The sequence below is a fragment of the Labeo rohita genome, chromosome 16 (genome assembly GCF_022985175.1).
Source record: "Labeo rohita strain BAU-BD-2019 chromosome 16, IGBB_LRoh.1.0, whole genome shotgun sequence".
Lineage (NCBI taxonomy): Eukaryota > Metazoa > Chordata > Actinopteri > Cypriniformes > Cyprinidae > Labeo > Labeo rohita.
In genome coordinates, this window is record NC_066884.1 from 26121011 (window position 1) to 26147671 (window position 26661).

The 26661-nt window shown below is 37.3% G+C and overlaps 1 protein-coding gene across 2 annotated transcripts in view; it reads right to left on the minus strand.

Annotated features, from left to right (window-relative positions):
• Positions 1-26085, minus strand: part of hdac9b (histone deacetylase 9b) — a 78117-nt gene extending 52032 nt beyond the window's left edge. The window contains exons 1-2 of one of the 2 annotated variants that reach the window (XM_051131225.1): positions 25952-26085; positions 25622-25747 (exon numbers count right to left, since the gene is read on the minus strand). In XM_051131225.1, the coding sequence (XP_050987182.1) occupies positions 25622-25747; positions 25952-25967 (142 nt within the window). In that variant the 5' untranslated portion in view covers positions 25968-26085. Of the gene's footprint in view, positions 1-25621; positions 25748-25951 lie in introns of those variants that run through there. The other variant, XM_051131227.1, reaches the window with a different exon arrangement.
• Between the last annotated feature and the right edge of the window lie 576 nt (positions 26086-26661).

Genomic DNA, 26661 nt, shown 5'->3' on the forward strand with positions numbered 1-26661 from the left:
GTTGACAGGTAACTTAGTTGACATTTTTAGTGTTTTGGGCCTATACTTAACACAGAAACTTAAAACTACTGAGCGAATGGCATGTTTAGAAATATATTTTCATAAACAAAAATTTTTAGTTAAATTGTCTTGTTAAAATTTACAGCAATATTACTTGTGTAACACTGTTGACAGTCAATTAATGTAGTTTAACCAATATTAGGGGAAGAACATAACTACTAGTGTTTCATCCATGCGCTTCTAGAGGAAATATCATCATACTGTGCAAATTTTGCAAGAATTGGACAAACCATGCCTTTTTCGGTGGGGGGGGGGGGAGGGGGGTTCTAATGGGTAACTTAGTTGCCAATGGTTTTTCGGACATAAAGAAAACAAGTTACATCACAATAAACACTTATTATTTTTGAAGCGCACACCCAAATGTCTTGATAACCTAATCTAACTGAAGGCAAAACTATGAAATTAATTTATATTTGAGGTCATTTTCATGCTTAAATGCGGAGTAGAATGAGCGACTTTACAAAGTGGGACAGCTGAATACCAGTGTTGTATGTGTGTTGTATATGAACACCGTTTTTGAACAAAACAAATGGCTTTTTCAACATATAGTAGCGTGATTGTGAAAAATATAATTGTGAACTAGAAAATTAAGCATCAGGGCTTTATATTGATGAAAATATATTAAAAATATACTTAATGGACATGAAATGTACCCACAATTATAGAATGACCTTGGTGTGTCTTACCATATTATTTTAATATATTATCTTAATTATGAACACATTGGTTTGTAGTGCAAAGAGTTTTACCGTTTACTGCACTTCGTTATTCTTCTCGTTATTTCTCTAAGACGGCTTATGAACTGGAAGTCTAACACATTACCAGAAAACAGCTTACTTTCGCATTGACAAATAGGGTGGATACCCTAACGATAACAACACAGAGAACCATCAGTTTCAGAGAGATCTTTTGCAACAGATAAGATGAATAATGAAAACTTTTAAACAATTAAAGCAGCAATAATACACAATAAAAAGAACAATATTGCCTGTTGATGTTATATCCACTGTAATTTTCGGTTTGTTGTGCAGTCATATTTTTCATTGTTTGGCAAATTTTCACAGTTGAAATGCAGTCATTTTAAAAGGCACCTATTATGCAAAATCCACTTTTACATGGTGTTTGGACATACAGTGCCTTGCGAAAATATTCATACCGCTTCCTTTTTTTTCATGTTTTGTTATGCTGCTGCCTTATTTTAAACGGTTTTAAATTACTTTTTTCCACATCAATCTACACTCCATACACCATAATGATAAAGCAAAACAGAATTGTCACAACTTCATACGTTTATTAAAAATAAAAAAAAAACTGAAATAAGTACATTGCATAAGTATTCACACAGCATTAACTTAGTACTTAGCTGAAGCACCTTTCACAGCCAAGTCTGTTTGGGTATGATGCAATAAGATTTGCACATCAACATTTGGCAGTTATCAGCCATTTTTCACCTCACCTCTTTACCTCTCAAGCTCTGTCAGCTTGGATAGGGTCTGGCAGACATTTACAGGTGTCTCCAGAAATGTCTGATTGGGTTCAAAACAGGATGTGGCTGGGCCACTCAAGAACATTCACAGAGTTGTCTATAAGCCACTGTTGCTGTGTGCTTAGGGTCATTGTCCTGTTGGAAGGTGAACCTTCTGCCAAGTTTGAGGTTCTGAATGCTCTGGACTGGGTTTTCATTAAGGCTATCTCAATATTTTGGTGCATTGAGCTTTTCTTCTACTCTGAGTCCCTCAGTCCCTCCTGTTGAAAAACAGCCCCACAGCATGAGGCTGCTACAAGCACACTTTACTTTTAGGATGGTACTCTGCGGGTGATGAGCAGTGCCTGGTTTCCAACATGATGCTTGGAATTGAGAATCAGAGAATCTTGTTTCTCACAGTCTGAGGGTCCTTTAGGTGCTTTTTTTTGCAAATTCCAAGTGGGTTTTCGTATGTCTTCACTGAGGAGAGGATTGAGTCTTGCCACACCACCATAAAGCTCAAATCCTAAAACCCAAAAGGGCCTTCTCCACCAATTGCTCAGTTTGGCCAGGAGGCCAGCTCTAGGAAGAGTCCTGGTTGTTTCAAACTACATGCTTCTGTGAACCTTCAATGCAGCAGACTTCTTTTCTGAACTCTTCCCCAGATGTGTGGGTTCATGCAATCCTGTGCCTGAGCTCTACAGGTAGTTTTTGTTTTACCTCAGGGCTTGGTTTTTGCTCTGATATGCATTTTCAGCTGTTTCAGATATTTAAGACGTGTGCCCCTTTCCAAATCATACGCATTCATTTGAATTTGCCACAGGTTAACTTCACTCAAAGTGTAGTAACATCTACAAGCAATATGAATGCTCCTGAGCTAAATCTCAACTGCCTCAGACAAGGGTATGAATACTAATGCAATGGAATAATTTAAGTTTTTTATATTTAATGAAGTTGCAAAGATATAAAAACCTGTTTGTGCTTTGCCATTATGGTGTATGGAGTGTAGACTGAGGTTGGGGAAAGTAAGTTAAAGCAGTTTAACATAAGGCAGCAACAAAACAAAATGTGAAAAAATGAATACTTTCGCATGGCACTGTAAATGTGTGTTGGCAGTGTGGAATTTGGAACACATGGAATTTGAAAATATTTCAAATATGGATTCAAGTTGGATTCAAAAAAGGTTGAACAGATTCAAATTGGTCACTCAGATTTGAAAATATGTCTTAATGCAGATTTCACAATGGATTCAAATTAGCAGCACTGATCAATAGAAAGCTTAGTTTTAATTAAACAGACTTCTTTTTGAGCTATGCTTCATACTGTATATCACTCCACTACTGACAATGGACCTTTAACTTTTTTAAAATGTAACTTTACACTTAAGTATAATTTTAATTAGATACAGCAGTAGGTTTTCATTTTCAGTTCAGCAGGAGGGATGTCTTATCTGACACATGAAGATGGTTTGATAATAGAAACAGTTTGTTTTTCACCTTACATTTATTTTTAGTTTACGGTAATAACCCGGGTCCTCATTTAGATAGCTAAGAAAAAAAAGTATGTGTGCTTGTGTGGGTGTGAGTCACCACAAAAGAACAGGCGATATATTCCATGTAGAAATATGTTTGTTTACCTATATGTGCTGTTTATGCATGGCTACGTATTTGCTCCCCTCTGAGTTTCATCATAATTGTTTGCGGCGTTAACAGCGGGATGTGCTCGTGTCAGGTTGCCTGTGGCAGGGGAGCTCTGTGCTGTAGGTGTACCTGGAAACAGATGAGAAATCTCCGTCCTCCCATGGGTCCCGGCTCATCTGGGGCAACACGCCTCACAGACAGGCTGGCAACATTTCAGGTTCACGCTCACACACTTGCATCAGCTCTCCTTCCCTCCTCCCACCTTCTTCTTAGGTTTTCCCTCCTCACTGCCATTTCGTCCTTCACAAAGACCTGTTCAATCTCCCTCCGTGTGAATTTGTCACCTCAGTCCACCTCCACCCTCATACAGCCACTTGGTCGGCCACGTAGGAGCCCGAAGGCATCAGCGCTGTTTATTGGAGGTCCAAACCCAATTAGCATCTCCATCTGGCTGTATTCTAGGGGCATGTTTCCGCTCCGTCTGATGATTTAGGCGCTGTGGCTTTATTAGGTTACTCAGTCTAGCCTCCGCTGGTATTTCCTGCAGGACATTTAGGTTGAGGGTGAGAGCACTTTGCGGCTTAGATCAGATAATGCGCAGAAAGTGCTTCTTCTGTTTACTTCATAAATTTCAGGAGAAGCGTCTAATTATACGACAAAGAAAAGAACCCTATTGACACACACATATAGTTATTAAAGGGATAGCTCACCAAAAAATGAATTTGTTAGAATTTACTCAAAGTCATTCCAAACCTGACTTTCCTTCTTCTGAAGAAGATATTTAAGGGATGTTTCAAGGTATTTTGAACGATGTTTTCTATACAATGAAAGTCAAAGGTTTCCAGAACAACTTTGGACCACATTGACTTTCATTACATTGACAAAAATAGTCATACAGGTAAAGAAACAAAGTCATAGGTTTGGAACAACACGTGGTTGACAGAATATTCTGTTTTAAAGGAAACTATGTGGAAGTTGTGACTCAGTTTAGCAAATTTAGACATACATGGGTGGTTTCTCACACACAATTTTAGACAAACTCTTTTTTTTAACCTACATAATCATGCAACTTATTATCAAAGCTATAAATAGGTTTTCAGAAATAGTATTTCCCCTAGGGACATGACAAGTCAGGGCATCGTCAATATATTAGGACTGTCAAACGATTAATCACGATTAATCACATACCAAATAAAAGTTTGAGTTTGCCTAATATATGTGTGTGTTCTGTGTGTAATTATTATTATTAGTAGTAGTATATATAAATACTCACAAATTTATGTATACATTTAGGAGAAATATGTTATTTATGTACAAAATATTTTTATGTATAATATAAATTATATAAAAATTATAATAAATACATATACGTAAATATTTCTTAAAGACATACATTAATGTGTTTGTAGTCATATGGACATAATAATTACACATAGTACACACACATATAATAGGCAAACTCAAACTTTTGTTTTGTATGCGATTAATCGTTTGACAGCCCTAAAATATGTGACCCTGGACCACAAAACCAGTCATAAGTGTAAATTTCTTGAAATTGAGAATACGTTTTCCGTTTATGTATGGTTTGTTAGGATAGGACAATATTTGGCCGAGGTACAGCTATTTGAAAATCTGGAATCTGATGGTGCAAAAAAATCAAAATACTGAGAAAATCGCCTTTAAAGTTGTCCAAGTGAAGTTTATAGCTTTGCATATTACTAATCAAAAATTAGGTTTTGATATATTTACAGTTGGAAATTTACAAAATATCTTCATGGAACATGATCTTTACTTAGTATCCTAATGATTTTTGGCATAAAAGAAAAATCGATAAATTTGACCCATCCGATGTATTGTTGGCTATTGCTACAAATATACTCATGCAACAGACTGGTTTTGTGGTCCAGGGTCACATATATATATGTATATATATACATGTGACCTAGAGAACCTGCTAGCATTTATTTAAAAAAAAAATATATATATATATATATATGTATATATATATATATATATATATATTATAAATGATAATCTCATTATATAAATATAATGCTAGCAGGTTCTCTAGATATTAAAGACTTCCCTGGAGAAAACACATATTGCATCATTTTTGTTTTGCATAAATTGTGTTTAGCTGGTGAAAGAATACTCTTCAACCTGAATAATTAGGAGCAGTTCTGAAAAATGTTTTGTGTAAATTATTACAAATTACCATTGTGAATTCTTTGTCCCCTGATTTGAACGCTGCCATTTGCAGCCGTGATGACCTCAGAAATCTCTCCTCAGCCCATTTCTATTGGTATTCTGTGTGCGCTGCCTGTTTCTGAAGAGGCTTTGCTTGCTGTCTGTCCTTTCAGTGCTGTATTGATAAAGCTCTATAAATAGACATGTTGCTGTGCATGTCGCTAGGAGGGAAGGGACAGTTCACTGAAATCCCCCTGATCAATCAGACCATGGCTGCTGGAGCATATTGATTTACCTCAGAATAACAGTCTGGCTAGATAGGGTTTAGCACAACTGCACAGTCTGTGACCTTTAACCTGCCGCAGCCTACATTCGTAACCTACCCCAGCCATCGCACTGGAAATATTTGACAACTTCCAACTTTGTAAACCATGTAGTCATCACCTGCCACAAATAGCATACATTGAATATTAAAATAATTGGCACTTACGTCACGGTTTGGTCAGTTACCCGGATGCGCAGCCATACTAGAGATACTCGGATGTAAACAACCGCATGGATTGCATGGTAAATGTACTGCTGAATACATTGTTCTGCTATTTTATGCTGTCTAAACCACGGGGGAGCTGCTAAATCATTCAGAGAAGGCTTAGCAAGCAGGAAAGGGCACAATATTTTGACAAAGTTAATAGTTTGTAAAGATACGTACGAGCAGTATTAATTAAAATATTGGCCAAATACCTGACCAGAAACAAACACGAATGTTGTCAAGATTCTTGCTTTGGAAATCCTGGTTCAGTTTGGCCAATCACAAACTCCTTTTGTTCCTCAGACAGTTTTTTGCACTTTTCTCCTTGACTTTTATAACTTTCTGTAGTCTGTAGTCCTGTTGTTTTTCCCAATCCAATTAGTACAGCCCAAAACATGACAATAATTGACCATTTTAAGCAGCAATAATCAGCAAAATATTCAAGTGTTGTTCAGTTCAGTGACATTGTTTACATTCAGTGCCGCCAATATGGCCGACTGATGAAGCGTCGTGAAAACCCTCTATTGTGATTTTCTGTTAAGCTTTTTTTCAGTTGGTCAGAACAATGTTACATTTTAGGGTGAAACTTCTTATTTGGAACATAGCCTACTTCCAAGACATAATTCTGAAGTACAGTGAATATCCACACTGGTGTGTTGACTGCCAGCCTACACATACACCTCAAAATATTAGATTCATCCACGCTAAGAAGCCGTGCCGAGGCACAACCCACGTAAAGAATTCAATTCCACAAATAACTGCAACTGCAGGTTTCAAACAGAGATGGCGCCAAAGAGACAAAACTTACAGACTCCAGCTTCAAAGGGGTCATCAGATGCCCATTTTCCAAAGGTTGATATGATTCGTTATGGTCTTAATGAGAAGGCTATAACATACTTTGGTCAAAATTTCTCAGTGGTAGTGTAAAAAACACTCTTTTACCTATTTCAGAGCAAGGTTTTTTTTATTTGCCTTTAAACACTAATGAGCTCTGTCCCCACCTGTCGCTTCAGCCACGTTTAGCTGCAAAACTTGCCAACTAACACATTACTAGGAAAGGCGATTTGCAAAGATGCATAAAAACTCCTTATATTCATGTCTGCTGTAGGTGAAGCTGGATCACAAATGATTCACGCAAACATAGACGCATTTATGTAGATTTCTGGGCGCATTTCCGGTTTTCAGATGTCAGGAGTAAATGACGACTGCTATGTTCATTATTACATCCAACAAAAGAAAACCTCAGTCGGTCATTCTGAGACATTCTTGTCTTCCCCTGCACTGGAGTCGACACAATGGCAGTTGGACTGTTAAAGCTCAGTCAGGGCGGGTCTAAGGTAAGATGGCCATGTCAATCAACTATCACGGGAGCGGCCTTGGTTGGTGTGATATCACACATTATTATTTTTGACAATGAATAACTTTAATTTTTTAAATATTAGATTTTATTTACTGTATAAATTACGGTATTAAATTTATTACATTAATTTGTATTGTGTATAATACAATATTACGCATATAATAATTATATACAAACAATTATATATATAATAATAATAATTATATACATAAAATTAAATTTTATTATATTTTATTTTGGACACTTTTAATTAAGATCATGAAGCTCAATGTGGGCTGATACTCATTAAAACAATTGGCAATTCTTTACTATTCTGTTTCTGTTATTTTTCTGGAAATTATTGTCTTATAAGCTGTCAGTACTTTTCTTCTGTCCCTGTTCATCAAACAAAGTTTTGACTATATGGTATACTTGATTTTATATAATATTTAGAGATGTGATCTGCCACAAACAACATGTAATGTATTAATATAATATAGTATAATATAGTATGTGAACTAAGAGCAAATCTGTGAACTGGGCACCACACGATTAGAGAACAGAGATCACAACACAATAGTGAAACGCTGAGGCTCCTCGCTGAGTTAATCTGAGGTTTTATCTCTTTAAATAATCTCAACATCTCAATCCATCTCTCTGAAAACACACTCAATGTCCTCACAGGCGCAAATATACGCACTATAGCACGCACGCAAGAAGACAGAGACAAACACACACGCACACGACCTTCTTTTTTCCCTCCTGCTGACAATCCAGTAATGCTTAATCCATTACCTATTTAGGTAAGTTACTATTTTGGGGATATTATCTGCTTCACAAGCAGATTGCTCAGTCTAGGAAAATGTTAATAATCATTCTTTTGCTTGGCTGGAGTCTCTGTGTGTAACACAATATTTAATTGATGTTTTCTTAATGAAATCACTGGACAGAAGCATAAACAATGAAGACGTCAAAAGAAGAACTCCGTGTTTAGAAACTTACCATATACAGTAGCAAGAGTCAAACAAAAGTAACTGATCTAAGAACATTTCTTACATAATAGCTTTACTTGCATATGAGTCAGAAAATCAGATCCTGACTTTGCTTTTAGGGAGAAGCTTTCAGGATCAGTTCAGCATCAATGAAGTCGGATCCCATTCAAATCTCATTCTGTGTATATGTGCAAAAGGTTGGGGAAAAACAGGAAATTATACATTGCAACAAAGGAAAAGGCAGATTTCCTTGACTGCTATTGTCCTGGATGTTACCACCTACGCCATTGTGGCATTCCATGACCAGGGTGAATCAGGTTTCCTAGAAAAATGTCCCAGAGAGAAGTGTACAGCACAATGAACAAAACAGAGAACAAATTCTTCCTGTTATTATTTGCAGAGAAGAATAAATGACATTCTCAAAGGAGCGTGATTCATATTTGCTTGACAGCATAATGAAAATTGAGCTTTTTCAGAACGAAAGACTCAGATTTTTAGTTTTCTTTTGAAAAAGAACAAATTCAAGTTGTCTTTGCACGCAATCACTGGTCTTAAAACTGAGCTCAGACCTCATTTTAGTCTATTTTGGTTAATCAGGTGATCATTTTTAAAGGATTATTTTACTTCCAGGATATCCCCATGTCATCCAAGATGTTCATGTCTTTCTTCAATGGAAAAAAAAATAGGTTTTTGAGAAAACATACCAGGATTCAAATTGCAGTTTCAGTGCAGCTTTAAAGGGCTTTACATGATTCCAGCCAAGGAATAAGGGTCTTGTCTAGTGAAACGATCAGTCATTTTCTAAAAGATAAAATAAAAATGGTTGACGCCAATAGCCTTGTGGTTAGTGCGCCAATATATAGCACACCTGTGTTTGTGGCGACCCAAGTTCGAATCCAATCTTGAGGTCCCCGATCCCACTGTCCTGTTCATTAAAGGCACAAAAAGCACAAAAAAACGTGTATATACCTTTTTTTAACCACAAATGCTCATCTTGCACTAGCTGACTTCACACATTACATAGTCACGTTGGAAAGCAAAGAAAGTGTATTGCACAGCTAGTGCAAGATGAGTATTTGTGGATAGAAAGTATAAAATTTTTGGAAAATTACTGATTGTTTCCCTAGATAAGACCATTATTTCTCGGCTGGGATCATGCAGAGCCCTTTGAAGCTGCATTGAAACTACAATTTGGACCTTCAACCTGTTGACCACTATATAAAGAAAAATCCTGGAATGTTTTCCTCAAAAAACTTTAATTCTTTTTGTCTACATCCTGGATGACATGGGGGTGAGTAAATTCTCAGGAAATTTTTATTCTGGAAGTGAGCTAATCATGGTTCTAAATGCAGTGTTTGGAATGTGTACTGGCTGTGTATCTGAAAAATAATCACTCTAAACTACTTGACTCTAAAAATGACTCTACAGGGAACATCTCTCACTCTCTCTTACTCTAAATCTCTTCAAACTCTGTTGCCCTTCTCCGTGTTTTTCTCTAAGTCTCCTCTTGTTATCCCTGTGATGTTGTGTGGGAGTAGCGGGTCTTCATTATTAATTGTCAGAGGAGCTCCCAGAAGCCTGTTATGAGGAGTGGGATACAGATCAGAGGGCACATCAGGTCAACCCACTCATTTGGCCAGAAGATCATGGTGCCGTAACCTCCCACGGAATGTTTCTAGAGAGCACATGTTTACCCCATCCATCCTTTGCATCATTTATCCATCTTGAGCCCTCCTTCCTTTCACTTCCCAAAAGGCTCAACACAAATAAAGAATATCTTGTTATAACACAGTTTCAAAGCACAATAAAAACGGCTATCTAATCTTGAGATAAGACAAATATACATAACATATGGAACATACAGTTGAGGTCAAAAGTTTACATACACCTTGCAGAATCTGCAAAATGTTAATTGTTTTACCAAAATTAGAGGGATCATACAAAATTATTTTTTTGTATGTTTTTAGATGTTAACATAGTCAGTAGTCAGGGGGTGAAAGCTTTTTGAATTTGAAGAGCAGGGTAAATTTAACTTATTTTGTCTTCTGGGAAACATGTAAGTATCTTCTGTAGCTTTTGAAGGGCAGTACTAAATGAATAAAATAAGAAAAATGTACACATCTTCATTCTTTTCAAAAGTTTTCACCTCCAGCTCTTAATGCATATTTTTTTCCTTCTGAAACATCAGTGAGTGTTTGAACCTTCTGTAATAGTTGCATATGAGTGCCTCAAAATCATACAGTCATTGTTTCAGGTCCCAAAAAAATAGTGGGACCTGAAAGATTTTTCTAAAGAACAGCGGGCAGTTAAACTGTTCAGGATAAACAAGGAACTCATGAACCACTATCAGTAAACAAACAAACAAACAAAAAAAACAGCAGTGGATCATTCAGGTAACAAGACAGCATTAAGAATCAAGCGTATGTAAACTTTTGAATGGGGTTGTTTTTATAAATGTAACTATTATTTTCTCTTGTGAAATATATGTAAAGATCTTTTTCAGGTCAGTACTAAATAAAAAAAAACAACAACATGCATTTTGTATAATCCCTCTTGCTTTGGTAAAATAATTAACATTTTGCAAATTCTGTGAGATATATATATAAACCTTTGACCTCGACTGTACTTAAAAGTCCTTATTAAACTTCTCTGAGTCCATAAACTTTTTTTTAATAATATAGGCTAACTCTAGTCTGATCATAAAATAATAATGACAATATGGTATTTGAATACTTAAAAGAATAGTTCACCCAATTTACTCTCCATCAGGTCATTCAAGATGTAGATGAGTTTGTTTTTTCATCAGAACATATTTGGAGTAATTTTGCATTTTGGATCCTTTGCAGATATGTCAGTGAATTTTGATGTGAGAGGACAACAGGGGATGGACTCTATGGACTCTGGAGGAAGTGCTATTTTGGATTATGGGATTGTGTTTTGGCCAGAAGTGAGGTTGACTAAGGTAAAGCTAAAAAGCCTTAATGATGGATTTGTTTCTTACAAACATGCATCTTTTAACTTCACAAGACATTAACTGATGGACTGGAGTGGTGTGGATTATTGTGATGATTTTAGCAGATGTTTGGACTCTTATTCTGACGGCACCCATTCACTGCAGAAGATCCATTGGTGAGGAAGTGATGTAATGCTAAATTTATCCAAATCTGTTCTGGTGAAGAAACAAACTCATATACATCTTGGATGACCTGAGTATGAGTACGAGTATGAGTAATTTTTGGATGAACTATTCCATTAAGTCATCTTTTCTGAAATAAATTTAGTGGTGATTTTTATACTAGCATTTAAAAATCTTTCTAATTTCTTTAAACTAAATATCATTAGTTTTTATACTTACTTATACAATGAAACAACATTAAAACATTTAGGTGTGACTTAAGTGTACAGATACTTGGAAGCGTTTGGTGCAAAAAAGTCATATCAGTTTCCTTTTTTAATGATTAAATCTTTCTCTTTAGTTTTCCTTCCATCTCAAGCCACCAATTACACAGGGAAGTGAATGTTTATGTATAGACACGCAGTGATTCACATGCACATAAACCACATGCTGTGTTTAGGAGTGGTTTCGGAGAGCCTAACCGCTCCTTTCATCCCAGATCTAGTTCCGCCCTGGCCTTTCCAACTTAACCACTGCGATGTCAGCCACACTAACAAGCTGTAAAACTCTCTATCTTTGTTCTCCCTCTCTTGCACTTTTAGACAGTAGTGGTAAGAAGAGTAACAGTCTCTCCTCTGAGGTAACTATAAGATTTGTTGACTTTCCACTACAAACAGAATCAAACAGATGCAGCTGCACAAGTAAACATGACATCAGAGCCACTAGCTGCATCCCTGGCCAGGGCAGCAGGATTGTGGCAAGGCTTAAAATAGCATTCTGCGATCAGAGAGAAACACTCTACCGCCTTTATCAGCCTTGTAATCAAGCTGCAGATGACAAGAAAAGAGAAGATAAACAGAAAAGTGAGGGAAATGAAAAAATTGTTTAATAGCCTACCTGTTGCAAATATGTATCGAAAAATGCATGCAAAATGTGCCCAAAGCTTAAAGGAACATAATATGCTGTAATGGATAGTTATATAAATTATAAATACTATAAAAGATATGCATGCATGTATAATGAAATTCTACACTAATAGTGTAAAATGTGACTTACAAAACTACAAAAAAATATAGAGAGAGATGACAACATCCATAAAAAGATTACCATCAAAATTAACAACATAAAAGATATATATTGTCAATGCAAGTTTCCATCAAGAGCTAATTTGTCCACACACACCTCAGCCAGTTAGAAGATATTTGATGTATAATATATGAAGCAGGATTTTGGACCAATGAGAAAATCTGTGCACGCCAATGCACCAGTAGGTGGCAACAAGTGACAACCTTTATAGATTAGTCACTGAATCATTCATTCAACCAATTTGTTCAAAACACAAACTCTTTTAGGGATGAAACAACCATTCTATATATTATAAATCTGTGTGGTAAGAATGAAATGCAGACATACTGCACCTGGATATTACATATCCAGTAAGTTGTAAAGTACCACCTACTGTCATGTGCCTGGTCTTTGTCTTCTGTATTCGTGTTTAAGGACTTTTATTTTGTAGTTTTTGTGTCTTATTGTTCCCTGCTTCCCTGTACCTCTGTTCCCTTGTTTGTTGCCATGGATCTTCATTGAACCACTCCCACTCCCTCATCAGTTACCCCGGTTACCAATTAGATCATTACCTCACCCTGTGTATAAATAGTCCTTGTCTTTCCCCTGTATTTTGTCAGTTGTTTAATGTCTGTGATGGTTGCTCCCTGTTCTTGCCTGGATTCTAAGGGTTCCCCGTTCTGGATAATTTGTTGTTTTCTTTGGATGTACAATAAACTCTTGCACATAGATCCTCGTCTCATCTCCGCTTCGTTACAGAACAACTGACCAACTATGGATCTAGCAGGAGTTTATCGCGACCCTCTGAGCACTCTTTGCTCAATTTTTCAAAACGGCCGACCGATCGAATATTATGTGGAGGAGTTCCTTTATTACAGCCAGCTAGTGCCTGGAGATGACACCAAAATAAAGGACTGTTTCTGGAGTGGACTCGATCCAGAGGTTAGTTTAAACTTACCGGATGAGGACCCCAGCTGGACCCTGTCACAGTATATAGACTTTGTTTTGCTGTTCTGTGAATCCCCTTTTTCTGTTAAGGAAGTAGAAAGGGTAATTCACAGCATGGTCGCCACTCCTGAGTCTCCTTGCAAGATGGCCGCCAGCCCAGACCCACTGCACAAGATGGCCGCCACGCCAGAGCCAGTCGCAAAGATGGCCGCCACGCCAGAGCCAGTCGCAAAGATGGCCGCCACGCCAGAGCCAGTCGCAAAGATGGCCGCCACGCCAGAGCCAGTCGCAAAGATGGCCGCCACGCCAGAGCCTGTCGCAAAGATGGCCGCCACGCCAGAGCCTGTCGCAAAGATGGCCGCCACGCCAGAGCCTGTCGCAAAGATGGCCGCCACGCCAGAGCCTGTCGCAAAGATGGCCGCCACGCCAGAGCCTGTCGCAAAGATGGCCGCCCTGCTGGGTACCGCCTGCTCCGCCGTGGAGGTCTTCTCTCATGATCTGGTGGTCCTCAGCTCCTCCCATCTGGCCGACTCCACCCTAGCCTCTTGCTCTGCTTCAGTCCCTTGTTTATCTCCCCTTACATGGACCTGGCCCTCCATCCCTTCCCCAGTTCTGCCTGAGCTCCTCCCCCTTCCTGGACTGGTATTTCTGTTTGGAGCGTCTGGAAGCCACTCTTTTGAGGGGGGGTTATGTCATGTGCCTGGTCTTTGTCTTCTGTATTCGTGTTTAAGGACTTTTATTTTGTAGTTTTTGTGTCTTATTGTTCCCTGCTTCCCTGTACCTCTGTTCCCTTGTTTGTTGCCATGGATCTTCATTGAACCACTCCCACTCCCTCATCAGTTACCCCGGTTACCAATTAGATCATTACCTCACCCTGTGTATAAATAGTCCTTGTCTTTCCCCTGTATTTTGTCAGTTGTTTAATGTCTGTGATGGTTGCTCCCTGTTCTTGCCTGGATTCTAAGGGTTCCCCGTTCTGGATAATTTGTTGTTTTCTTTGGATGTACAATAAACTCTTGCACATAGATCCTCGTCTCATCTCCGCTTCGTTACACCTACACTAAACCCTACACTAAATCTAACCAACAGTACAAAACAAAAACAACTCTGAGATAAAAATTGCATTTGCTGAAACAACAATGCCATTTGTGACCCTGGACCACAAAACCAGTCATAAGGGTCAGTTTCTTTGAATAAATAAGCTTTCTATTGGTGTTTGATTTGTTAGGATAGGACAATATTTGGCTGAAATACAACTATTTGAAAATCTGGAATCTGAGGGTGCAAAAAAATCTAAATATTGAGAAAATCGCCTTTAAAGTTGTCCGATTGAAGTTCTTAGCAATGCATATTACTAACCAAAAAATAAGTTTTGATATATTTACAGTAGGAAATTTACAAAATATATTCTTGGAACATGATCTTTAATTAATATCCCAATGATTTTTGGCATGAAAGTAAAATCAATAATTGTGGGTATTTCTACAAATATACCCGTGCTACTACTCGCTTCTATGTCCCTGAGCTGTTTCAGAAAAGCAATACATATGGAAAAATTTATGATGAAAATGTTAAAATGTATTAGTTTACAAATCAGTATTTTGGTATTTTGAGGTCATAACAGTATTGTGCGAGATCCATGAAATGTAATCAATTAATTCCTTTTATTAAAAAATAAATAAATAAAAGCTGATGCTGTTTTACTGTCTTTTTACAAAACTGCAGGTATAGAATCAAATTTTTTCAAATGGGTCTAAGTTGGTTTAATAAATACTATGAATCCAAACATATCAGTCTTTTCACATACAGGGTTTTTTTGTTTGTTTGTTTTTTTTTTGTTTGTTTTTTTTTTTTTTTTTTTGCTATTATATACAGTACACTGTAAAAAAAAAAAAAAAAAAAAAAACCACAATTTGTTGAGTCAGCTTAAAATAATTTGTTACCCTGCTGCCTTAACATTTTAAGTTCAGTCAACTCAAATAAGTTAAGACAACTTGAAATGTTAAGTTGTACTAAGTGACAACTTAGATATTTGTGTTTGTTAAACTTAAAAGCTGAGTAAGAAGCCCAGCTGCCTTAAAAAATTAAGTTGAATCAACTCAAATATCTAAGCTGTCACTCAGTACAAATTAACATTTCAAGTTCAATAAACTTTTTTGAAATTTAAAATTTTAAGGCAGCTGGGTAACAAATTATTTTAAGTTGACTCAACAAATTGTTTTTTACAGTGTAGTAGGAAATTTAGCAAATTTGGACGCATATTCAGATTTATTGAAAAATTAAGTCATTTAACCATTCACTCAAGCAATTCATTCACATTTATTCAGTAATGCTGCTAACTAAATAGACAAAGTAACTATTATTATTGTGCTGATTTAATGTATCTGTTACAGGAAACCCTGGGTATTAAGACTTGTACGGCTTATTATAATGTAAATGATGTCTCTTACTGTAGAAAAAGTAGAGAACCCATGAAAGGTTTATGTTATTTTTAAAAATCCACATCATTTTATACATATTTTGGACTATGGGGGGTGGGGGGGGGGGGGGCATTATTTTGATGACATGAAATGGTTGCATTCTGTGAGCTACTGGCACTATCTTTTGCTATTTTTAGTGCAACACAACTCCGAGGGGGGAAAAAATACTGATACGATGACCACAGTGTGCAGCTTTTGGTTGTAATTTTCAGTCGAAGTGCAACCAGAGAAGTGAGCAAGTCTTCACTGCTTTCCTAGCTATAAGAAGAGAAGAAAAGAATAGGAAGATGCCTGTGGACGATTAAAACTTCCTAAAGACCCGCATCTTTGTTCTCTCCACTTTAGCACTGTTTTCCAGTGGACATACATTAATCAAGGACAGTTCCGTCTCTTTTTTTTTTTTTTTTTTTTTTTTTTTTACCCTGAATGATTCCTCATAAATAGATGTAATTTACACCACATTCCAGATCACCATTCATTCTGCGGTGGATCTGACATTTTAGACATTTTTTTAAATAAAATGCTTACTCCATCTTGCTAAAGCAAAAACAGATAAATTAACTATTAAAATGTCTAAAATTTAAGTTGCTCGGTACTATTTCTTGTTTATTTTATTTCAGCAATATCACACTTGCAGTCATGCTGTTTGTCTGAATATCAGCGTCACTGTGATTTGGCTGTATGGCACTCTTTCTCATGTTGCCTAAATATGTTCTGCTTGGCAGTGATTGTGTCACATTGTAAAATAGATGGACAAATTGCTTGTCACTGTAATTATATTGTATAATAGTTAGAATATGAACAATGCAGACAATGTACATAAGCCTCCTGTCAATCATACACATCTGGGGTTTATCACTGCCCTGCTTTAGACTCCAAAACAGGGGCACCACTTAGTGTGACTAAAGCATGGGGAAACTTAAAGCAACTTCACATTTCTCATTTCACGCCTTTCTATCCTCCGCTATCCCATAACTCACCAGGACGGCTCAAGGGAGGGGCAGAGCAGGTGCACTACACATGAAAGGCCAGAACAAAGGGCCGTCCAATCACAGAGCGTGGTGACCTGGGCCCCGAGGATGATGGGACCTGGTCAATGTCACCCTGAAATGTCTGTTACTACTATCAGGGTCAAAACAGGTATGTGTGGTAATGGGAATCGCAGATCTCACGCTGAGATGGAATGCAGTTGGTTGCACCTGGTAGCCGCTGACATTCCATCTGTGTTGTTTTTAAGCAGTTTTTGCAATGTTCATTTCCTGCTGTGGAGTCACTTTTGTTTATTTTAGTAAAATTAGACTGCAGTTAATTCCAATAACTCAAGTCTTTTTTGGAGAGAAGTTCAGATTATTAGCGGGAGATGAGAGAAGGCGTAGTAAATTAGGCCTACCCTAAAATAACTCAACCTTCAATGTCGGAGGCGTTTTATGACCCTCCAGAGAGCGAAAGAATTAGTTCTCTTTCCTTTAGACTTCTCTTGCCCTCAGCTTAACAGACAGTCCTGTAATAATTAATTACACTCATTATTACTCAATATGTCAGTCCTCACTGTAAGCAGAGATATTCCTCCAAGCCAAGGTTTTTAAAATGTTATAAGCCGTCATCTGTCCACTTTTACTATACATTTCTGTGAATGACAACAGGAAACCTTAGTGTATACATTACACCATTTGTTCAGTATTAATTCTGATTATTCTCTGCAATAAAAGTTTAAAGGAGACCTATTATGCCCCTTTTTACAAGATGTAACATAAGTCTCAGGTGTCCCCAGAATGTGTCTGTGACATACGTTTTAGCTCAAAATACCCCACTGATCATTTATTATATCATTTTGAAAATGCACATTTTAAGTGGAAGCAGAAACACACTGTTTTCATGCATGTCTCTTTAAATGCATATGAACTGCTGCTCTCCTCCCCCTTTTCCAGAATAGTGCCTTTACAGCTCGTACGCTCAGATACTGTTTGGCTTTGATTATCTTGTCTATCACTCTGAAATCATGCGTTTTAACCATATCAGTTTAAACTTCTGATAATAGGGTTTTCCGAGCACACACATCCGAAGTACGCAAACAGAAAGTGGCTGTCACACGGCACGTGAGTACTAAACTAAGTTCTCTTTCGTGTCTTATTGCGCTTAAACTGTCAAATACACACAAGTTTATGTTAAAAACACGAGTTGCAAAAACAGTCGGTTATGTCTGTGAAAGTAACAACTGGGAAAGAAATCGCATGTTTATATTAGATCTGTGTGGCAGCAGCACAATATGCAGTAAATAAATCAAATATAGCTGCAAGCAGCAATTAAGGGGCCAAGCATAATCAGTAATTAAAATTAAATAAGTAATTAAAGCCATTTTAGGATGATTTTAGTCAACATGGCTAAAAAAATCATTAATACAACCTCTGGTAAAATGATGTAATGGGATATCACTTTTGACCAATATGTGGCGCTGTTATCAAATCGATGTGCTGTGTTCTGTGTGAGGTGACAATAGCACACAGAAAGCTTGGTGATGTCAAAGCTTTGCAAAAATTCAGCCTCAGACATAGTCTGGCATCATGCATCAAATTTGTTGCATTGCTATACAAAAACGGTTTTGTCTATCAACATGAAATCTATAACTTTTTGTCAGCACAATCTGAAGAGGATCTGTCTCGATTTTGGTGAAAACCAGAGCAATGGTCGAGGAGGAGTTAGATAAAGTAAGTTTTCAACGTAAATCACAATGGCGGACAGAAAGTTCAGTTGACTATGTCATAATCTATGTTGTCAGCATGACCCAAAGAATGTTTACAGACCAGTTTCATTACAAAACACTAATGCAATCAAAAGTTAATAGCTTTTTTGTAAACTTCATTATTAATAGTTAATGAACGGTTTATCACTCTTGACCAACAGGTGGCGCTGTTACCAAATCGATATGGTGTGGTCAATGCGAGGTTATAATAGCTATATTTCCATCACCCTGTTTTTTATGCACATTTTGAGGTATTGCTTCAGAAACGAGTGATAGAAACAAAATTCAAAAAAGTTTTACGCTTGCTTGTGCAAAAAAGGGTAATCCAAATAATGGGAGATGGAAACACATTTTGTGAATTAATTCCTCCATACACACCAAAACAGTCATGTGATTGTGTTATGGGATGGGATAACTTGACTAGTAGACTGATCTCATTGTACAGCATCTGAAATGTTGTTGTGGTCATTCTAAAATGCCTGAGCAAAGTCTGCCATCAAAGTATTTTTGTATAATTGCCTCAAAGAACTGTCTTACAAGACTGCGTTCCCAAACAGCTGATATCCGCCTTCAAAAGTAAGCCGCATATATTGTTTCGTCTGCTCTCTCTGAATCACAAGTAATTTATTATATGTGAAAATTAATATATTCAGTGGCTTCTCCTAGTTTTCTTAGTGATATTTAGTTCCCCTTTTATCAGGAAATGATGATTTTGTTTTCTTTGACTCGTTGGTTGGAAACAGTGCTTATTCACAAATGTTTTAAGCGATATTCCAATTTTGCGCACAGTGCAAGTAAATTTGCAACTTTGGATGGAAACCTGGCTAATGGCACACACAAAGTTTGGTGTCAATATGTCAAAGTTTTGCAGAGATACAGCCTCAGATGCTCTTTGGCATGATTCAAGCAAATTTTTTTGATTAAACAATACTCGTTCCACATATCAACATGAAATTTGGTGAATATTGAACCAACAGTCTAGGAGGAGTTTGAAAAAGTATGTTTTCAGCATGAATAAAAATAGCCGACAGGAAGTTCGGCTGACTATGGCAAAATCTGTATTTATGTTCTCGGCATGACCTAAGGAATATATTGAGATTCATTACAATAGGCCAGTTTAATTAAATGTTATTAGCATTTTTTATTCTTTACAACTTTTGGCCACAAGGTGGCGCTGCCCACAAACTTACAGAGTTTCGTAAGGATACACCAATGCGTTCGTAAAATATAGCATTTTATGACAAAATTGAAAATGGCTGTCACCCAAAATGGCTGACATGGGAAAAATGGGTATGGTCCAACTCGGCATGCTCCACTGAATGTAAAGAGACCATTCAGAAGTTATAACAAAAAGAGACATTTTTCCATATCTCCTGACCACTAGGTGGCCCTGTGCCGAAACTCTGCAGGTTGCCTCAGATCATAGTTTTTATAACACACACCAAGTTTAGTGCCAATGCGTCAAACCGTTGCGGAGATATACCCTCACATCCATTATGGTTCAAAAGTTATTAGCATAAACATGAGTGAAACTTTAGACAAGTGTTGGTGCTAGAGAGTTTAAGTTAGAGACTCCAAACTTGCTATGGTTAATGTTGAGACTGTCCTCTATCTGTGTGCCAAATTTTATAACTTTCCCACAAGCATTTCTATGGGCTCCTATAGACTTGGATGGAAGTAACGGAAGAAGAAGAAGAAATCTAACGGATGCAAGAGGTGTATAGACCTTCGGTGCTTTGCCACTAATAAATCCACTGCTCTCCTCTCTTCTGAGACTGGGACTCTAAATAGTATTCTTTGCTCTTCTGTGTAGCCAACGACAGAATAGTTAACCTGCTTTGCTCCAACTTTTGCCATACCGTTAGAACTGGTACACCGTTGTCACTTGCGAAAACAAAATGATGGCGCCATGGGTGGAAACGTGTAGATTAAGGGGTGGTAATATTATAATAAGATCCCTTTCTACGTCACAGGGCAAGCGTAATCTGACACGCTAGTTTTTTCACATGCTTGTAGAAAAGGCTTAGTAAAACAAAGTTACTGGGTTGTCCTTTTTCATGTTTTCTAGGTTGGCAGATGCACCGGGTACCTGATCATGGCACTTAGACATGAAAAAAGTCAGATTTTCATGATATGTCACCTTTAAGTAAATAAATATTTTTGTGTGACCTTTGTATATCAAAAACACAAAACAAAACTTGTTCTATTTAAATTTGCAAATCAACCCCTGGGGCATAAAACCGCCAGAGTTGAGGAAACATCCATAAAGGTTGAAGTAAGCAGACAAATAGCTGTGTGACTGTCAGTTGGGCTCGTCTCCATTCTGCCAGCACACAGCAGCAGTAGAGAGATGAGCGTGACATGTGTGAAGGGCCACTGCTGCTGAGAGATGAAGCAAACCACAGATGCATTTGCACAGAATTATCACACATTTTTGCACACGTTTGCTGTCTCAATCACATAGACACAAAATCTGTCCATTTTTTGCATCCTTTTAAATCAAGTCTTATAAATAGCAGCCTTGACAGAAACGAAAGACGCGGTACACAGCGCACATTGTTGCAGACTTGGAATTATTGCTTTTTTAATCTCGTACCAGCAGGTGGCAAAACTCATTGGCCACAGTTTAATTCACCCATCCAGTCACTCCACAGGCAATTCTGCAGGATTGAGGTTGCACAGACCATCAAGTTTCTAAGGATAAGGGCTTCTTTCAATCCCATGTGCAAAGTGAGTCTATGCCAAAAGGCTCCCTGAAAATCTGTTCTGTTTATTGTGTTTTCAGGGATGTGCGCTGGTGAATGTAGGTAAGTTGTTTACCTACCACTATGGAAATGTAGACAGCTCTGTTACTTTAAAATCTGATGCTGTTGCTTAGAGACCATGTTCTGCGTCAAGCCTGAAATGGCTCCCAATATAGAGCACAATAGCTCTCATTCTGCTCAGCTCCACCCCTGTCTGCACTCTTATTGATTGATCTCCAAATGGATTCAATCTAAGATTAGATCACTGGTACGTATGTAAGCTCATCATTACGGGGGCACTATGATTCATGACATGTTCTGATCCATACCGGACCACGAGTGTGAAATCGACTCACGCTGCTCTCATTATATCCCAAGTCTGTTTGACTGGGAAATATTTACTTTGAGGAACACGCTTCAGTATATAAAAGCGTGATTATGTCTTTCATATGGTCTGGCTTAATCAGCCATTTAGTAAGAGGAGGCCTACTCACACGTGTCTTTCTTTCATTTCTGAGAAACCGACAAATTACAAAAGAAGCTTTTCAGTTTTTAGAGTCAAACAGGAAGCTTGTGAAAGGACATCTCATGAATGTACTATCCTATTTGTGCAAGGATGTGTGAAGCTTTCAGCGTTTCCTCTTTCAGGCACATTACACTTCCCCATCCAAGTTTCTCTCTCACAATAACAGCTACCAAATCCCTGCCCACATTCTTCACAATGAAGAATCAAGAGGATATACAAGTTAGGAGAAAAGAGCATTGTATATGTATACTATACTCTTCAAAGTTTGGAGTTGATGAGGTTTTTTAAATGTTTTGAAAGAAGTTTCTTATGCTGCATTTATTTGATCAAATATACAATAAAACATTAATATTGTGACATGCTATTACAATACAACAGAACTGTTGCAACGGTTATATTACCTAACCTATAAGTATTACACAATATTATGATCACACTATTATTAACCCTAATCCTTTTTTTTAATATTGTTGTTGTTTTTGTTGCCAGCCGAATGTACTAAAGTGATTACTTCAGAATTCGCCATTGAATAATAAACCTAATAAATCATGAATCGGTTAGTCCTGACTGGCAACGCGTTTCACCTCACGGACGCTCCACGTGTCCGTGCATCCCCCAAAAGGATGCGAGCCTCGAGCATGGAGTGGAAGCGCTCAGGTGGAGCAGAGAGACAAAACTGTCCTGTTCAGGACTTCAGGTGCAGCTCAGTTACATCTGGAAATAGACTATTGTAGTTTTGTCTTTGTTTACTTAGTTAAGCATTAAACTGCTAGCAAATGTTAGCAGTAGCAGTCAATTACTGCAAAAATAACAAAAGGACATAATTACAGTTGTAAAGCGTAGGAATTTGGCCGACAAATATTCATATAGTTTTAAAACAGGTTTAGAGGGAGTTAAGGCAGACAACAACACAACCTTTATGAAAATTAACAGTGGTTTTACTAAAAATAAAACCAAAAACCATGATTACTATCGTTAAACTATGGTAACCACAAATTAAAAATGGTTTTGCTTCACTATATAGGATCACCATGGTATTTGTAGTAAAACTCTGGTTATACAAATGGGAATCAATATATCAAAAAAACAAGGTTACTATGTGTTTATAGGCCCAATATTACCATGGTTAATTTTCATGACGCATGATAATGCAAAAACATGCTCAGTTTTAAGATTTTTTTTTTTTTTTTTTTTAAGATATATTCTTATATATATTCTTCATAAGACATTTAGGCAAGCTGAAAAACACATGGTGCTAATGTAATACTTATATTTTTCTAAAATAAATGTGAAGTTGGCACCCCATAAAAATAAATAATCACCAAAACTATGGCATTCATTTGTGGTACATTTGCACTGATTTTTGCCGCAAAAATGAACGTTTGTGCTGGTTTGGTGTTTGAGATATTAAACATTATTTTTTCGACCATGTGACGTCACTTTCCACCCCATGTTGCCCAAATCACGCCAAATCGGTGTGCTTCGTTTGTGCTCAATTTGTGCCTGTTTGTGCCATTAAAACAAACACTCTATCTGTTTTTTTCCTTCCTTAGATATAACTAAAATATTTTTGAGAGCTGTGACATCACTTTCCACCCCGGTTCGTCTAAATCACACAAAATTGGTCTTATTCATTTGTGCTCGATTTGTGCCGGTTTGTGCAGTTGAAATGAACGTCAAATATATTTCCACTTCTTACAAATAACAAAAACAATTAGGGGCAGTGACGTCACTCTCCACCCCATGGCGTCCAAATCTTTTCAAACCGGTGCCGTTCGTTTGTGCTCGATTTGTGCCCGTTTGTGCCATTAAAAAAAAAAAATGTAACTATGACTGCTGCTTAAATATAACAAAGGTGGAGATGTATTGATGGAAAAAAGTGACAGATACAAGAAAATTAGTGAAAAAGTAAACACACACATGACAGATTAAAAAGAGACTAGAAAGGAAAGTGGAAGTTCAAGGGATAACCATTAATTATTTTGCATGGCCCCAGTTGATATAAACTTTTTTATGTGGTGATGATAATGGCTATCCAAAAAAAATATTGTTGTCTGTGGTTTCAAAATTTGTTGTGGTTGTATGGGATGGCCTGGATGAGTGTGAGGTTTCCCAGCCTGAAGTTTTGTCCCAGTCCGCCCCTGGGTACAGGTGACAAGGAGCTTCAGTAAAACAATATTGAACCGTGGGCAGATGAGATGTCAGTAAAAAAACGCATTTTCCTGTTCTGTCAGCCATTATACTGTACTTGTAGTGCAGTGTTCTTTAGCTGCACACACAAATGCGGCGACATGCGTTGTAGCCTGTATCATTTCATATTAAAGCGCAAATGAAACTACGAGCATGCGTGTCAGATCCGCGTCACATTCAGCAGCGGTAGCTCTTGAAGTAATAGCAGCCAAATAATCTAATAACCAACTCAGGCTCATTGGAAATTCGTGCCTCTATGTACATTTCTGCAGCACTGTTACTGCAGTTTCGAAGTGAAATGTTCAGAGAATGGTGTTAAACACGTTCAATACGTGACCGTGGCATTTTTTTATTACATTGGTACAGGCACATATTGCTGCATTTTTATTATGGTGCTTGAGATATGTATTTACAATTCAAATATTAAGGTAGTGTCGCTAAAGGTCAATGCTCATGTTGGAAATATCCCCTACACCAAACCGAACCCTAAACCTAACTGACAGTGTTCACAAACACAAACGTCATATAAAAACACATTTGTTGAGGCAGCCGTACTATTTTAACCTCCTTATGCACATTTGAGCTGTTTTGTCAAACCGTAGTTTCACAGGGTTCGTACCGGAGTGCTGTATCGCATGAACTACCGAGCAAACCTACCGAATTAAAAAACTCATGCATATGTATATATGACGACAACGTTCAGAAGTGCAAGTAATATTGTGAAAATTAGGCTTATTTAATCAAAACTTTGTGTGTACGTCGTACTTTGTGTGAAAAGGTATAAATGTTGTCCGAGTTTTACTACGTCTAGTGTTTATTTCAACTGGAAACTGCAGTGATTCGTACATATAGGCAGAAAGAGGCATGTATTTCAAATGAGCCTATGTTGCTAACCCAGCTGCTGTAATGTCTATTAATCAAAGAACAAAAGAATAAGAGGAAACAGTAGCTTTTGTAGGTTTCCGGATTCATCTATATTTAATCTAGAATTTAGTGTTTGCTAACTTTAATTTCTCCATATTTCCTACTTGCTGAAGGGCACAGGTAAATAATGGGTTTATGTGAAGATTGTTTTAGGTTCACTTAAATAAGAGTTGTTATTTTTTTAGTCTAATAAATGTGAAAATTGATAGTACTCAATTATACTGTAATGTTGAATGGCTATAGTCACTGAAAACAAATAAGGAAAAAAAGAACAATTTTCTAGAGACATCAGTAATATTGTTATCAGTGATACTCACTTTCAGTTGCAGTCATAAAAATTATTTAACAAATATTAAAAATATTTTTTGCATCATGCCAAAAAAAAAAAAAACTAATCTCACACTTTCTATACAAATTTCAAAATATATTAAATGTTAGGTAATGTTATCAAAATGTCAGATACAGAAGTAAATCATTATTTTTGCTGATTTTAAATGAATCATTTCCGTCACGTTCACTGCTGTTTTTGTCCTGAGCCTTGGTCATTTTTTACTGTTGAGCACAGACAGATAGAATCTATTGTCTAGTTTTGCTGAGTAAGTTGTCTCATAACGTTTCATAACTCGCACAAAAAACTGTGCTTTTTAGAGAGAGAGAGATAATATGATTCCACTCACCATATCCCCAGACTGAACGGCCTGGCCTGGTTAGAGTTTTAAAGGGAAAGGGGTGACCTCTTCTGCCCCATCCTGATGCCCCATAGGATCTGTGCACCGTGTAGTCTTCATAGCCTTCACCTAAACCTGTTAGTACAGAAATAATCGGGAGGAAATCATGTTTACTATGTGGAACAGAGAAAGTTATTTTAAAATCTACAGTAATACACTATACTGTAATCATGTGATACATGCACTGGCTTGTATCTTTCATTTTATGATAATCCTAAGACTTTCATATACTCATAATGCTCCCATTTGACCCTGTTATCAAGTTTAAGCCGCACTTACCTTTCTTGATCTTCATGACGAAATCTCTGTTGCAATATTAATCTGAGATCATTCAAGCACACACACCTCATTCATACACTGAGGATTCCTGTCAGAATGTCACCGGTAGAGGAAGTGGTGTCTGAGGGCCATCTGAAGTTTTAAGGTCTCTGAAAATTATCTGAGGATATGAAAAAGTCCCACTCTCGCAATTCCCTTTTCCCCTTCTCAGCGGTTTGAAAAGACTGAAACAGCAGCGATGTGAGTCACTGGATGCCTCTCACTTACTGTCACACATTACAGCACATTCACAATTCCATGTTACTGTCAGGAAACTCACGGTTTTAACGCTGCAACATATTTCAATAACACCTCTGAAAACACCTGTGTAATAAAAAGCATAATGCAATAGTTAGTTCCAGCCTTGAATTTGATTGGCTGAGAGCCTTCCTAGAGTGCTAATATGCAGTGAAACAGTAACAAGTCTTGGTCAAGAGGCTTGGGTTCTGGAAGTGTTTTGTTAAAGTGTTATAAGCCATGAAACAAACCAACCGCTCCGGTCCCCTTTTCAGAACTGACCCTTGTTTATGAGGCAGTCTGGTGTAAAATGATTGGCACAAACATAACGTCAACGTAGGGAAAAATCTAGAATTGCTTGTTCTGCGAGGCTGTTTATGATTTATTGGGATTATAAAAGAAATGTTTGCACTGTGAAACAAAGAGAAAAGAAA